Raw genomic sequence first — 14,387 nt, 5'->3', positions numbered from 1 at the left:
TCATGTATGGCCACATTACCATTCAAACTGCGGGTCTATCGCTCTTGTGTTGTTTTTCTCCCCACTCCCTTAAAGATTCACTCCAGATGTCCATCCAATCTCTGTCTCTGTCACGCCTCTCGTTCCTCTCCCGCTCAATCTCACTTCACGTTGCAGTTTAAAGCAGCTGTGTGTGAATTAAGCCCGTCAATCCTCCCTTAATCCCCCGCTCTTCCATGGGACATGTTGATTTCTGTGTGCTTGTCTCTCTACTGCACATCCCTCTGTCTCGTCTTGGTTCATTTTCTTTGTCCTTGTTCTTGGGAACATACTTTGGTAATTTTTTTTCTGTCCTTTTTCTTCACAAATCCTTTTTCATAACAGCTTTATCATTACACCCGACTCCTGCCTTTGCTTTCATGCTGAAAACTCCTCTCTTGTTTTTTGTATTGTGCTTTGCCTGTGATCAATCATGTTTACCTAGATATTTAGTAGAGGATGCCTGTTATTGTTCTCCTCAGGTCCTTTCTGAGGCTCCCTTTAGCTCCCTCTTTGTCTGTCTCTCCGTGTTTACAGGATCACAGTATCTCACTTGTTTCCGGATTGACATCTATCTTCCTTCTCTTTTCCCTTTCATAGGTCACAGGAGCGGGGATGGACCGCGTGAGTCAGCTGTGGCGACTACGGCGCCGTGCCCGCAGAGGGGCGCTGTGCATGGCACTCTTCTGCATGAGCATGGCGGTTCTCTACACACTGTGTGCTGAAAACAGCGTGCCCGTAACGGACGCCATCTTCGGGGAACGGGCGAGGACCCGTGCTCAGCCAAGGACACATTCTCTTGTTAAGGTACCCTATTATAGCAATCTTATTATTAATTCCTGTTGAGGTGACACTTCTATCCAGATCTTCTAACAGTGCAATGCATAACGGACCCATCACTTTGGTGTTTTTATCCCCTCACTCTCTCATTTTGAAGGTGTTGCGAGGTGGCGCGCCAAAGCCAATCTACGTTGACCTGCAAAAGCTCCCTGGGGTGATCCCTGGTGACCCGCGCCGGCCCATTCCCGTGCTCTCCTCCCTCAACCACTCCCTGGAGACAGACCACCGGGACCATCGCCTGAGGCCCAAGGATCGCAAGCCCCACGGTGGCTTTCTCTCCTGGCTCCCACGGCCCCTCACCCACGCCCTCGAGACCCTCTTCGGAGGCCGGCGCAAGGGAGAGCTGAGCGGCTCCGGCTCGGACACAGAGTTCTTCGGGCCCAACGGCACTCTGGGAGAAGTGTGGGATGATGAGATGTCAAGCACCATGCTGGGGAAGAGGCTGAGGAAGGTGGTGCAGAACTATCAGGTGAGGAGGGCTTTGCCGTAGAGTTCTATGGTTTGGGTTCTGTATAAATAAAATATGCAATAATACCTATCAATGCAGGTTTAAAACTGTCACTATTAAATATGTATGTGGTACTGTTAATAACCTCTCATGGCCAATAGTTCAAACACTGTGGTGCACACATTTCCTATCCAATGACTACCTTACTTGTAAGTATAAGGAGTCTAACCCCCTCCCCTTAAAAAGAGAACAAAAAAACCTAATTTCTTCTATGTCTTCATCAACACTAAACTCAGGCGATGAATAAGTATGGGGTGCAGTTCCTTGACGTGGGGGCTGCAGCCCGTCACCCCAAGCGGTCCGGCCCTGAGCTGCTGTGTCAGCTGAAGGACACCGTCTCCATCACCACTCTCACCCCCGACATGGAGCCCTTCGCCCGGTTCCCCTGGGCCACTCAGCTTCCTCCCCGACACCTGAGCATGGACGTCGGGCCCTTCAAGACCTGCGCAGTGGTGTCGTCGGCAGGATCCATGAAGAACTCTGGATTAGGCAAAGAGATAGGTAAGAAAATTAATTCATTTATTGTTAGCCTTAGTACAGTATGTACATTTTTAGTATTAGTATATACTGTGTACTCCAAAATCAACACAAGGCACTCCTTTTTCTCTGGGTGTGTCAGAGTATATGTGGGATGGTTGATAAAATAAAATCAAATAAACCCTCAAAAACATCTTTGCACCCTATATACATGAAGAGATGAGGTTTAACTTGCAAATAGTTGCAAATAAGTGGTATCATCAATTGCTAGCAGCCAATTAATAATTACAGTGCATGAAATGCCCTGTATTGTTATTCCTAGGCTTCTTCTTCTTATTACAGTGCATGAAATGCCCTGTATTGTTATTCCTAGGCTTCTTCTTCTTCTTCTTCTTATTCTTGTTACCTTTTTCTGCGATTAATTCAGCCCGAACCGCTTAACGTAGAAACTTCATTCAAACTTTGTCGCGTAGGTCTTGTAAAGGACACTTATGCTATGTATTTTTCACTTTTCTAAACTTTATACTTTTTAAGATATTAAATAAAAACGAATCTAAATTTTCCCATTGACTTACATTGGGCCATTATGACATCATAATAGGGTCTTTAAACTGGCTTGCACCTGTGCTTCACTGACAGCTGCACCAAATCAAAGGAACCTCTACTCTCTCTGTCCCTCTCAATTTAACTGTAACTAGGAACATTAAGACACCATCCATTCTCTACTTTTTTTTCTCTCCATCTCTCCATCTTTCTCTCTATCCCTCTCAGTCTACTTTCTCTCACACTCAATCTCTCTTCTTCACTCCATTTTCTAATATTTTCACTCTCTTTTTCTCTTCCACTCTTCTTTTCTCTTCCACTCTTCTTTCCTTTCTTCCTTCCTTCTTCCACTCTTCTTTCCTTCTTTCACTTTTCTTTCCTTTCTTCACTCTCCTTTCTTCTTTCCTTCTTTCACTCTTCTTTCCTTTCTTCTTTCCTTCTTCAACTATTATTTCCTTCTTTCACTCTTCTTTCCTTTCTTCACTCTTCTTTCTTTTCTTCTTCCACTCTTCTTTCCTTTCTTCACTCTTCTTTCTTTTCTTCTTTCCTTCTTTCACTCTTCTTTCCTTCATCCTCTCTTCTCTCCTTTCTTCACTCTTCTTTCCTTTCTTCTTTCCTTCTCCCACTCTTCTTTCCTTTCTTATTTCCTTCTTTCACTCTTCTTTCTTTTCTTCTTCCATTCCTAACTTTTGCATTTCATGCACTGGTATTTCCTTCAGGAAATGCATTTTCTAGTTCTTATTCTTGTTACCTTTTTCTGCATTTAATTCAGCCCGAACCGCTTAACGTAGAAACTTCATTCAAACTTTGTCGCGTAGGTCTTCTAAACGACACTTATGCTATGTATTTTTCACTTTTCTAAACTTTATACTTTTTAAGATATTAAAGAAAAACGAATATAAATTTCTCCCATTGACTTACATTGGGCCATTATGACATCATAATAGGGTCTTTAAACTGGCTTGCACCTGTGCTTTACTGACACCTGTGCCAAATCAAAGGAACCTCTTCTCTCTCTGTCCCTCTCAATTTAACTGTAACTAGGAACATTAAGACACCATCCATTCTCTATTTTTTTTCTCTCCATCTCTCCATCTTTCTCTCTCAGTCAACTTTCTCTCACACTCAATCTCTCTTCTTCACTCCATTTTTATCTCCTTTTTTCAATATTTTCACTCTCTCTTTATCTCTTCATCCAGAGCCACTCTTGTTCACTCTTCTTTCCTTCTTCCACTCTTCTTTCCTTTCTTATTTTCTTCTTCCATTTTTCTTTCCTTCTTCCACTCTTCTTGCCTTTCTTTTTTCGTTCATCTACTCTTCTTTCCTTCTTCCACTTTTCTTTCCTTCTTCCACTTTTCTTTCCTTTCTTCACTCTTCTTTCCTTCTTACTCTTCTTTCCTTTATTCTTTCCTTCTTTCACTCTTCTTTCTTTTCTTATTTCCTTCTTCCACTCTTCTTTCCTTCCTTCACTCTTCTTTCCTTTCTTCTTTCATTATTTCACTCTTCTTTCTTTTCTTCTTTCCTTCTTCAACTCTTCTTTCCTTTCTTCACTCTTCTTTCTTTTCTTCTTTCCTTCTTCCACTCTTCTCTCCTTTCTTCACTCTTCTTTCCTTTTGTCTTTCCTTCTTTCACTCTTATTTCTTTTCTTCTTCCTTTCTTAACCTTTGCATTTCATGCACTGGTATTTCCTTCAGGAAATGCATTTTCTAGTTAAACTCTGTGCTTTTTCACACAAGGGTTTAACTGGGGTTCCACAACACATGACTAAGATTCGTTTCAACCCAAAAAGCAGTGATGTAAGTCTTGAGGTGCCTAGCTAATCACCTGGATCGGGCACGCTGCAGCAGAACTGTAACATTGTATTATATAGCAGTGGATTGCTTTCCAGCCTCTGCACTGGACCAAGTGGTTATACTGAGATTGTGCAGCAGCTCTCAGTCCCTGAACCAGTAAGGCTGGTGTAAGTCCCATGACCGCACTGTAGCCTCCGAGCTGTTCTCCAGAACTAGATACGGGTTGTGTCCATGGAATACCCCAAACTCTAGAAAATGGCTGTGCCGATATCCTGAGCGACATTGTTTCAAGGGGAAACCAGTTATTAAAAGTAAGAGATGTATTCTGATTGTAGGCATCCAGAAGAAATTATCCTAGTTTAGCCTACCTAACGGGCAATAATATTCCATTAAAAGAACAGGAACTAAGGCTTGGTCCTAAATTGAGTGGATTCATATTAATTAAGTTTACCAAGATTGAGTCCTTTAATATAATGTATTTCAGCAAAGCGCAGGAAGTCAAACTTGCAGAAACCTTCCCCCACTTCCAATTCCACCATCGGTCTGGAAAGTGGTTCCTTATAGTACCGTTAAAAAACGCGTATGTAACTGCTTAAAACTGCAGTGTAACTCCAATGCTGTATTCAGAGATTTTACTGCTGGTACATTGCCGAAGATTTGCATTGCAAGCATTTAAGACAGAGTATCTCGTATAGTTTAATACTCTATCTCCCCTGATACAACCCTTTAGCAGGCTGGACAAGTCTCCACAGCAGTATCCTCTCTTCTGTGCTGCAGCAAAAACCAAAGTATTGCCTCTCTCATGCTGCTATACAACACTGCTATTACCATTACTAGCCATAGCCCATGGACAAAGCAAGCAGGTCATAGCCTCATCCCCTCTAAAAGACCATTAACCACTAATTAACAGTCCAGGAGGTGCCAGCACGGATAACAACAAACAAAACTGTATCTGTATGCAAGCATTTGTGGATGTGCATTGTGTGCCAGTGTGTACTGTGTATGCACGAGCTGTGCTCTCTGTCACCTTCCAACAATACACTACACGCTCTTTGGGATATAATTGGAAACAACCGGAGGTGGCTAACATCATTTCTGGTTAAGAGGTCCAAGCCTTACATGGTCATGTTTTTTCTGCATATTTCAGAGTTTCATTTTTTTGTCTTTCTTTGTTTTATGATCTCGCTCACCAACATACTCATTCCCATGAGAGGTAAGGAGTTAACATGATAGAAATGCCTGTCTGTGTGGGGCACAGGCCTCCAGGATAATTTATAAAATATTTAGGTAAAGAAGGGTAGATATATTCAAGAAAGCGATAAAAGACATTTATTTAGCAGACTGCAATAATAATCATAATCAATAATAATCATAAATATCATTGTTAACTCCTCTTTTTGGTCGAGTCGAACTTGAGCTGAAATAATGGTGTACATCAAATTCATGCTCTTTATCTCCCTTTGACCACTGTCACATTTAGATTTTCACTCACATGTCAGCAATTTCACAGGCCTTGGCATTGTCCCTCTGCGCATGTACAAAAACTGAGTGTACTCTCACGGCTCTGTCCGTGGACTGGTGATATGTTTGTGCAACAAGGTGATTCAACTAAATCCAAATTCATGTTATGGTGTTAATGTTATGCTATGTTGAAATACACGTTTGTCTGTTATATGCCAAAACAGTGTTGATCTCAGCTTTTCTGGTGCACTATTAAGCGTGGAATGCATGGCAGAGAACTGATAGAAAATACAACAAACAACAACAATCGCCGGTGGGGAGAGGCCATTTTTCCATTGACTGGAATCCTGCTTTATTTATTGTAGGTTACAAAAAATAAAGAAATGGCGGCGATTGTTGTTGTTATCGATTTTCTATCAGTTCTCACCACACAACGACGTCTTATCTTTGCTCCTTGAATGTCGATATGTAATCGTATGGAGTTATTGAAACTTACTACGTGTAAAAAAGATTAGAAATTGAATGTTTATTTTTAAGCCTCGAAAGTTGCACTGGGTGCCTTTAACACATACATTTCTTAGCGGACAAACCATCATGATCAACAACTTGTTTGTTTGGAGGTCAAAGTTTTTCCTCTAATTTGCAGGTCACAAGAGCAGAAAAGGCGAATAAAGGAGGGAATTTTATTTCACCTATAGGGATCATTTCTGATAATTTCATAGGCATCAGTTATTCTGGGGACATAGGGTACATGTCCCTTCCACTTTTTGCAGTCACCCTTTCGGTCCCCCCACTTTTGACAACTGAAAATGAAATCTCACTACATTGAATAGAAAGCTCAAACGGCATAGCAGATGGAAATGTGCAAACTGCCCTTCAGGTATGTCCAGCTAGTGGAACAGTGTTCACACACACACCTTCCTTTCCCTGATAGTTTACTAGGAAAAACCTGTTTGTATACTGAAGTAGGCCATATCTAGCCCACAGCTCACCTAATTAGAGAAATTAAATCAATGATCCACTAATTCAAAGTTAGTGAATTATATAAAATCAGCATTTTCATTAGCTAATTTATTAACTCATTTTGTTTTCTTTATTTTCTCCAAACATCAGCTATTAAAGATGCCACCACGCACACAGACTGCATATTCATCATGTCAAGCGCAAATAGCAACTGAGCTGAATCACCATCTACAAAACGGCTATAAAACGGAACCCTATGAGGTCAAATTAAACTAAAAGATGTTTTTTAAAGTTCCCTCCCTTATCCTCCCCTCGGTAATAATAATAAAAATATAATGTTTTGTGATTGCTGCTTTTAGTGTTCTAACTCAATATCGGACTGCTTTCAATTGTAACCAGTTTGGACCTAAAAACATCCAATAATGGGGACCAGGTTAAAAAATCCTGAAGTTTCCCTTTAATTCAATTGTTATATGAAATGCTGAGCTCTGTTCCTAATGATTTTACCCTGTACATCTGTTATTGCATGCATCTGGAAGATCCTATATAACATGAAGGTTATTTTACAGATGATAAAATGGAAGATGTTCAATAAATACTAATGATCTAAGCCTGTCTGGTGCCTCTCCTGAATGCCTTATAGACTGATTCCAGGGTTCCAATGATCTGTGGTTTATTTTAGCTGTAACCTTAACTATATTGACTATTTCCTATATGAATGCCATTACACATACAAGTAATTTGCCGCACATTCTGATATAACCCTGGGCAGTGCCCTGTGTATCAGTAGGTGAGTTCAGGTGTGGTGTGTTACCTCACTACTAAGTATAGGTGCGTTTCCATTCAGCTCGTTCGCATTAACGATTCGCATTCACGGACGATTCGCATAAAACAAATGCGCATCAGCGACCGTTTCCATTCACCCGAGTCTTTAGTCTAATTTGGAGGAAGAGTTTTGTGCATGCTTGAATGGACGCCCTCCTCTCTGCCGTCGGGACTTGCTGTAGCATTTGAGTTGTTTTGATTATAGTTGCTAGAAGGAGAAGGCGTATACGGTTTTAACATGTTTTACAAACTCACATAGCAGCGAATTCCGTTCCCCGCAGACGTCCGTACATCTGGGAACGAGCACGGTCTAGTGATTCTTTTAATTTGGTGAAGGCCCACTTCACTGACCAGCTGTGGGTCGAAAACTTCAGGCTGACCAGGTCAGGATTTCAAGAATTGTGCAACGGATAGGCCCTGCTGTGTGCACGGAATACCGTGTTGTGGGCGAAACGTACCACTGTACAAAGATGTTTATATGCAGTATGCTTTGCCATCCGAGTGCAAAGAAATATATTTAGTTACCATACATGGTCGAGGTGCAAGAGATTGCGAACCGAAACAACCGCGCACACCAGGTCCGCAGGTGTTAGATAGAATAAAATCAATGATCACAAAACAAAAAAACTATGATTTACAACAACAACAAAAAAAGTACGTGTGGGGAGATAACATGTCCACGTAGTTTGCACGTAAATCAACTTAATCAGTTAGCCTACAATAAACTAGGTAAGGATGATGATGTTCAAGGGAAACAACAAACAGCAACCATAGATATATTATAGTATATAACAGCAAGTGCATATGCTGCATGAGGCGTGGTGTATTAGCTGGCAGTTTGAGAAGCAGTAGAGGAACATCACATTCGTGGCAGACAGCAGCACGGTTGTCTGTCACTGCAACAGGACGTAGTCTACAGTCCAACTCCGAACATAAACAAATTCACAAAATACGCGAATCGCTCGAATAAACTGTTTCCATCTACGTTAAGGGCATTAACTAAATTCGAATAACTAGTAAATCCACCTTCCTCTGGCGAATCGAATTTCTATGCGCATTGGGGAAGTTAATGCGATACGCACGCGTTTCCAACCAGGATTAAATATTCGCATAGAGATAATGCGCATTAAGACATGGGATGGAAACGCACCTTATGTTTGTGACTGTGTGTCAGTATCTGTGTTCAGGTGTGTTTCCTCGCTACTTGTCCAACTTTTGGTGCTAGTCTTTGTTGCCTCTCTTTATCAAAGTGTAATATTTAGTAAACAGCTCGTTTCAGGATGAAATACAGTATGTGTGCTTACTGTACTACTGGTTTAGGTAGTGTATGATTTTGTTGCAGAAGTCTACAAACTCGTTGTACTGTGCTCAACATGCTTCTATTTATTGTTTTTGAACAGATGCCCATGATGCTGTGGTGCGGTTCAATGCTGCGCCCACAACTGGGTTTGAGAAAGATGTGGGCTCCAAAACAACCATTCGCCTCATTAACTCCCAGGTTTGAAAAATCCCCTCTCCTTTTGAACAGTTATTTCTTAGTTGACCTGTTTGGAACTACCATGTCATACAAACAGTGTTACGGAGAAGAGAAAGCCTTGCCGGGTCTTTAGAGGTCAGAAGTGAGATTACTGAAAATAGCAGGATTATTGCTAGAGAGCTTCTGGTGCTTCCCAATAAGACCAACATTTTTTATGTGGTCACATTCCCAATTGTCTGTTCATAAAACACTAATTACATAGAGGTGAATTATATTATCACCTATTGTCAACTCTAGCTTTAAACTTAATTGATTGCTGTTGGTGACTTTGATGAAAAAGAGAAAACTCTTGGTGATTATGTTTATGATGTTTGCCCATCAGTGTACTAATCATGAGAGGAATTTCCAACAATTGAATGTTGCCATGTGCGGACAGGCAAAGGAGGCATAGCATAGATGTTATAACTATAAATATTTATACAGAATCATCAATGGCTAGGCATTTTAAAATATGGAACACATGTCATTGGTCTTGAATATAATTTTCTCCCTTCTCTGTTTTGCTTTGTCTCCCAATGTATAGGTGATGGCATCAGATGACCACCGCTTTCTCTCCAGTTCTTTATACAGCAACGGCATCTTAGTGGGCTGGGACCCGGCTCCCTACTCCTCAGACCTGAATGAGGTGAGCAGGCACCCCTCCTCAAAATTAATGTTTCTATGAATAACTCTTGCTGTGGCCTCTTGCTGTGTTAATGTCATTCTGACTGATCAAATGTTTGTCATTTATATTAGCATCCTGGTGTATGTTGTATGTTGCTGTTAGATTTGGGTGTATTCACATCAATTGGCCCACACGTAGTCTCAGACGGTTCTGGAGCCAGAGCCATCAGACTTGTTTCCTGGCCTTTGCCTTGGTTTGGAGTCAGGCCGTTTGACTTGATTGTTGGCTTTTATCAATAGTCCTTGGTCAAGCTAAACCACCTCTGCCTGGCATTCCCACCTCTATCTAGTATAAACTAGATATACCTCATCCTGACACACCTCCATCCCATGGAATGACATCAAGGTCACCCACACATCAGAGATCCCAAACCGTTAATTTAGACCCCCCCCTCCTTCCAAAGGGTCCAGGAACATTTCCTCGAGACAGATACTTGTGGATAATTCAGTTATACCATTGTGTAATATGTTAATTCTACCGTATATAACCTGTGCCTTATTCTGAAATATGAACTTGAACCAGATTGGAGATTCGACAAGAACAGCATATTCTTGCCATGGATCTTTTCTTTAAATGGGAGATTGTAATTTAAGCAGTTGTAGGAATGTTTCTTGTTTCTTAGTTAGCTCTTTTGCAAGCCACTTTACATGAGTAGAAGTAAACGTAAATGTGAAGAAATAAATATAACTGTAGATGATGAAGAAAAGAGAATAGTTCCTGCATATACACATTCTGTCTGGATCTTTGCAGTGGTACAACAAGACAGATTATCCCATCTTCCTGCAATATCAGCGTTACCGTCGCTTGCACCCTCAACAGCCGTTCTACATTCTACACCCACGGGTCGAGTGGCAGTTGTGGAATCGTATCCAGGAGAACATGGCAGAACCCATCCAGAAGAACCCACCCTCTTCTGGCCTGTTAGGTATCTGCTGGCCCCTGCTTTATATCTCAAAGTCAATTATCTATGTCTGGAAATGTCCATTTTGGGGCATATTCATATCTGTGTTAATTAATCTACATGGAAATCAAACTCATATTATTGCAAGCGCAAACTTAATATTAACAAATACAATGACATAAGGCTTCACAACCTAAGATTTAGTAAGGTGAGAACATTTTTAATCTGTAAAAATATTAAATCTATATGCAATAAAAACGTATTTATATCTACATTTTAAAGTTAATGTTATGATGCCATAACCTATGAATTAATATGGTGAATAAATAGTACTCAAAGTTACTGGACAGGTTAAAAACTTCATGTTAGGATATCATAACCTTTGCATAAATCATAGTTCAGGTAATTTGGGGCCAGATATAAAAATTCTTTAAAGATTCTATAGTTCTTTGCTCAAGTTTCTATGGTCTTCTTTTTATTTACATCCCAGGCACAGTGCTGATGATGTCATTGTGTGAGGTGGTGCATGTGTATGAGTTCCTGCCATCGCGCCGCAAGACCGAGCTCTGCCACTACTACCAGCGTTTCGTCGACGCGGCGTGCACGCTCGGCGCTTACCACCCCCTCCTCTACGAGAAGAACCTGGTCAAGAGGATGAACCAGGGGCTCGACCGGGACATCTACACCCACGGACGAGTCTCTCTGCCAGGTTTCAGCTCTTTCAACTGTACCCGTGGCCTCCCGTCTGCTATGCACTGAAAAAACTATTTGAGGAATGAAGATCGACCACTGCGCCAACATTTAGCTTGATCCTCATTTGATGCTTAGTAAACCACTTCATTGAAACCACAACAGACTGAACAACACTGCCTGATAACACAACCATGTAACTGAATATGCAAGAGCATATGTAAACCACTAGGGGGTGTTGGCTAGTCTGTTGATCTCCTACTGAAACTGTTTACTCCACATGTGGTCACAGAACCATGTAAGATAGCTTTACAGGTCCTCTGTCTGTGCACACCGGTATTGCGTTTGGTGAAGAGTGAGTCACTATGACTATGCTCAAGATTGCAGACGTTTCTGTGGCTACCTGATCAGACCCTAATAAATCACCTAATAGATCATCTTTGACAATCTGACATCCACAGACGAATGGATAATGTACTTGCTATGAGCACACATATTTTGCTCACCATTAACACCTGAACACCATACGGAGAGCAGTAGGACTTAACACTGCCATGTCTACAAATTCTTGCAACAATAATGATAGCAACAATGAACACACACCTTTACCCCTCTAAATCCAAAAAAGCATGTTTGTGTTTACAGTTTACCGACAGCATGTCCTATTGCAACTTTACACTCTGACAAAGGATACTATACATTTTGTTATTATTTTGGTAATGCTCTGAGCATACACATTCTTGAATGTGCACTTTCGTAGTATAGGCACTGAATTTCTGTACGATGGGCATGTAAATAGTTTCACACTAGTGATGTAAAAACGTCTCCTATGTGTACAGTATAGCTGTGTATATATATATACAGTACGTGTACAGTACTAACTGCCGTCAGTCTAAACTTTCTCTTCCCTTCAGATGCTACCACTCTTACTTCACTGTGTGACCTTTGTGTGCCAAAAAGATTCACTTTAAAGGGAGCGTATTCTCCATATCTACTGAGTCCCACTGGAGCACCTTCCAGGACTGTGTTTCCCTGAAAGCGTCATTGAGCAAACACTGTGGTAACTGTGGAGAGAGAGTGTTCTAAACAATAGTCTCTCTATCATTGAACTACGGCAGCTAGTTGTTTAATTACGCTTTCAGGAAACGCACCCCAGAACGGTACTTTTTAATGCATATTTGATCATTTTATGGTTGCCTACTATAATACAACGGAAAACAAACAAACAAAACGTCTGATTTGGGGAAGTGTCTATTGTTTTCTACTGAAGGGTATTTAATGCAATATTTGGTACTGAATATATGCAAAACCCATGCAAAGATAATTGGGAAGAGTATGTACATTTTATGTTCTGAAAATGCTTCAACATTTGTTCCTTTCTTCCACCTCTTGATATTCTGTTCGATTATGTATTTATTTATTTCTCTCTTTCTCGTATTGCTTTGACCATCACTTTCATGTTTATTAACTGTCATGTTTATTCAAGAAATCAAGAAACATTTTTCTTAATAAGGAATGTAGAGTGATACAGAGTCAAAATTTGACCATTTTTGATTCTCAGTTACTGAGATAGTTTGTGTAGCCATTGTAAATACCAGTGAATTGTCATCCATACAGACAGGCAGTAATTGCAAGTTAGCAATTAGGAGAATGTCTCTGGTCCTTCCTGGAGTACTATGGAGGCTGTAGCAGTTTCCAGTCTTAAAAGTATTTCAATTCTGCAGCCATAATAAATACAGCATTGCCTGCTGATTTTCCTCTGAAGTTCCTCTGAATAAAAAGGTTATATTGGCCTAGTATCACTAAAAGAGAGAGGACACTGGTTTAGGTTAGTATCATGCTTGAGACACAGCCAAACTAGTTAAGGGACAGTGGGTGGTCAGCCAGCTATTCTTGAAAAATTAATTCCGTCAGTATGATCTGAACTATGTGAATCAGAATGGTTCCATATGGCAGTGAAGTATAGAACCTTCACTGCAATAGAATATTGTATCAGAATTACAATCTATTCTCAAGGGCAATATAATAACATATGTGTACATATGTATGCTACAGATCTCTACATGCAGAACCTTAAGTAGAATCATAGCAACAGAATAGCACTTAGAATCCCCGGAATTTTGTAAATGCTTGCATTATAAGCCAGTAGATTTATGAGGAACCATTTCCAGAACTCCTCTCAATACATCTGTTGAAGTAGCATGCATCATGTACAGTTAAATGTATTATATATGTATTGTAGGCTACAGCTGAGCATGCCATACACTGCTGTAGACAGTGTGCTCTGTATTCATGTGGAGAACGCTATGCAACAGATGACAAGTTTAAAAGGTAGCACATACAAATGAAAACATGACACATCCAATTTAGACCTCCGACATGGCACATGACACATGACACTGAATTTCTGGAAAAGGTTTAAGACCATGTGTAAATGTTCGGTGTTTGAACGTTGTCACATTACATTCCTGTTTACTCAGTTAGCACAAAAGATGTCCATTACTCTTCAGCTGTTGTTATGGTTAGCCAGCTAGCTCGCAAAACTAAATAGCAGTGTCCTGCTCTCATGAAAGCACTGTTGCTAAAATGTTGTCTGATTGTTCATTCACCACCAAGGTTTTGAAATGTTGCCTCTTATCAGTATAACATGCAATGTGTATTGAACTCCTGTGTAACATAGCAGCTGCTCCATGTACTGTATGTATTTAAATCTACAAACCAGAAAACAGCCTGCAATTAAAGACATTTACAGGAACACCACGCTATTGGTCTGTCTCTCAGTAAATCAAATGTTTCACCTGAGGTTGAAGATATATTTATAAAAGAAAGGCCAATAACATCATATAACACCCATCTCTGCCTGCCCACCAGATGAAGGCCGTAACCACAGTCGCTTGATAATTCGATTATATGGTATTCATCCATATTTTTATGTTCCTTAAATTGAAAGCTTATGTTCCCTGGGGTTGGACAAACAATGTGTGGACTGAAAACGGGACTTTTTTTTTCTTGGTAAGAGTGCGGTTGACAAATTAAAATGATCCTTTCAGAGAAGAGCAAAAATGAGAAAACAAACAGTAATCAATGGGTCCTAACAAAATAAAAAACAAATCATGGAAAGGAACAGAAATAAGAGGAAATCTGTTTGTATATCGTTTCTTGTATGA

At 40.5% G+C, this 14,387-nt stretch overlaps 1 protein-coding gene across 1 annotated transcript; it reads left to right on the top strand.

The window, feature by feature from the left end:
• Positions 1 to 627: 627 nt before the first annotated feature.
• On the top strand, positions 628 to 11,289 carry st6gal1 (ST6 beta-galactosamide alpha-2,6-sialyltranferase 1; the record flags this gene model as incomplete). Its single annotated transcript, XM_080859557.1, has 7 exons — positions 628 to 825; positions 956 to 1,327; positions 1,603 to 1,867; positions 8,829 to 8,926; positions 9,489 to 9,590; positions 10,380 to 10,554; positions 11,021 to 11,289. The coding sequence occupies exons 1-7, from the start codon at positions 634 to 636 to the stop codon at positions 11,287 to 11,289; spliced, it is 1,473 nt and encodes a 490-aa protein (XP_080715683.1). The 5' UTR covers positions 628 to 633.
• Positions 11,290 to 14,387: the final 3,098 nt, after the last annotated feature.

This window comes from Sprattus sprattus (assembly GCF_963457725.1).
Source record: "Sprattus sprattus genome assembly, chromosome: 1".
Classification (NCBI taxonomy): domain Eukaryota; kingdom Metazoa; phylum Chordata; class Actinopteri; order Clupeiformes; family Clupeidae; genus Sprattus; species Sprattus sprattus.
Note: the sequence above shows the minus strand (reverse complement) of the source record. Positions and strands in the feature narration are given on the sequence as shown.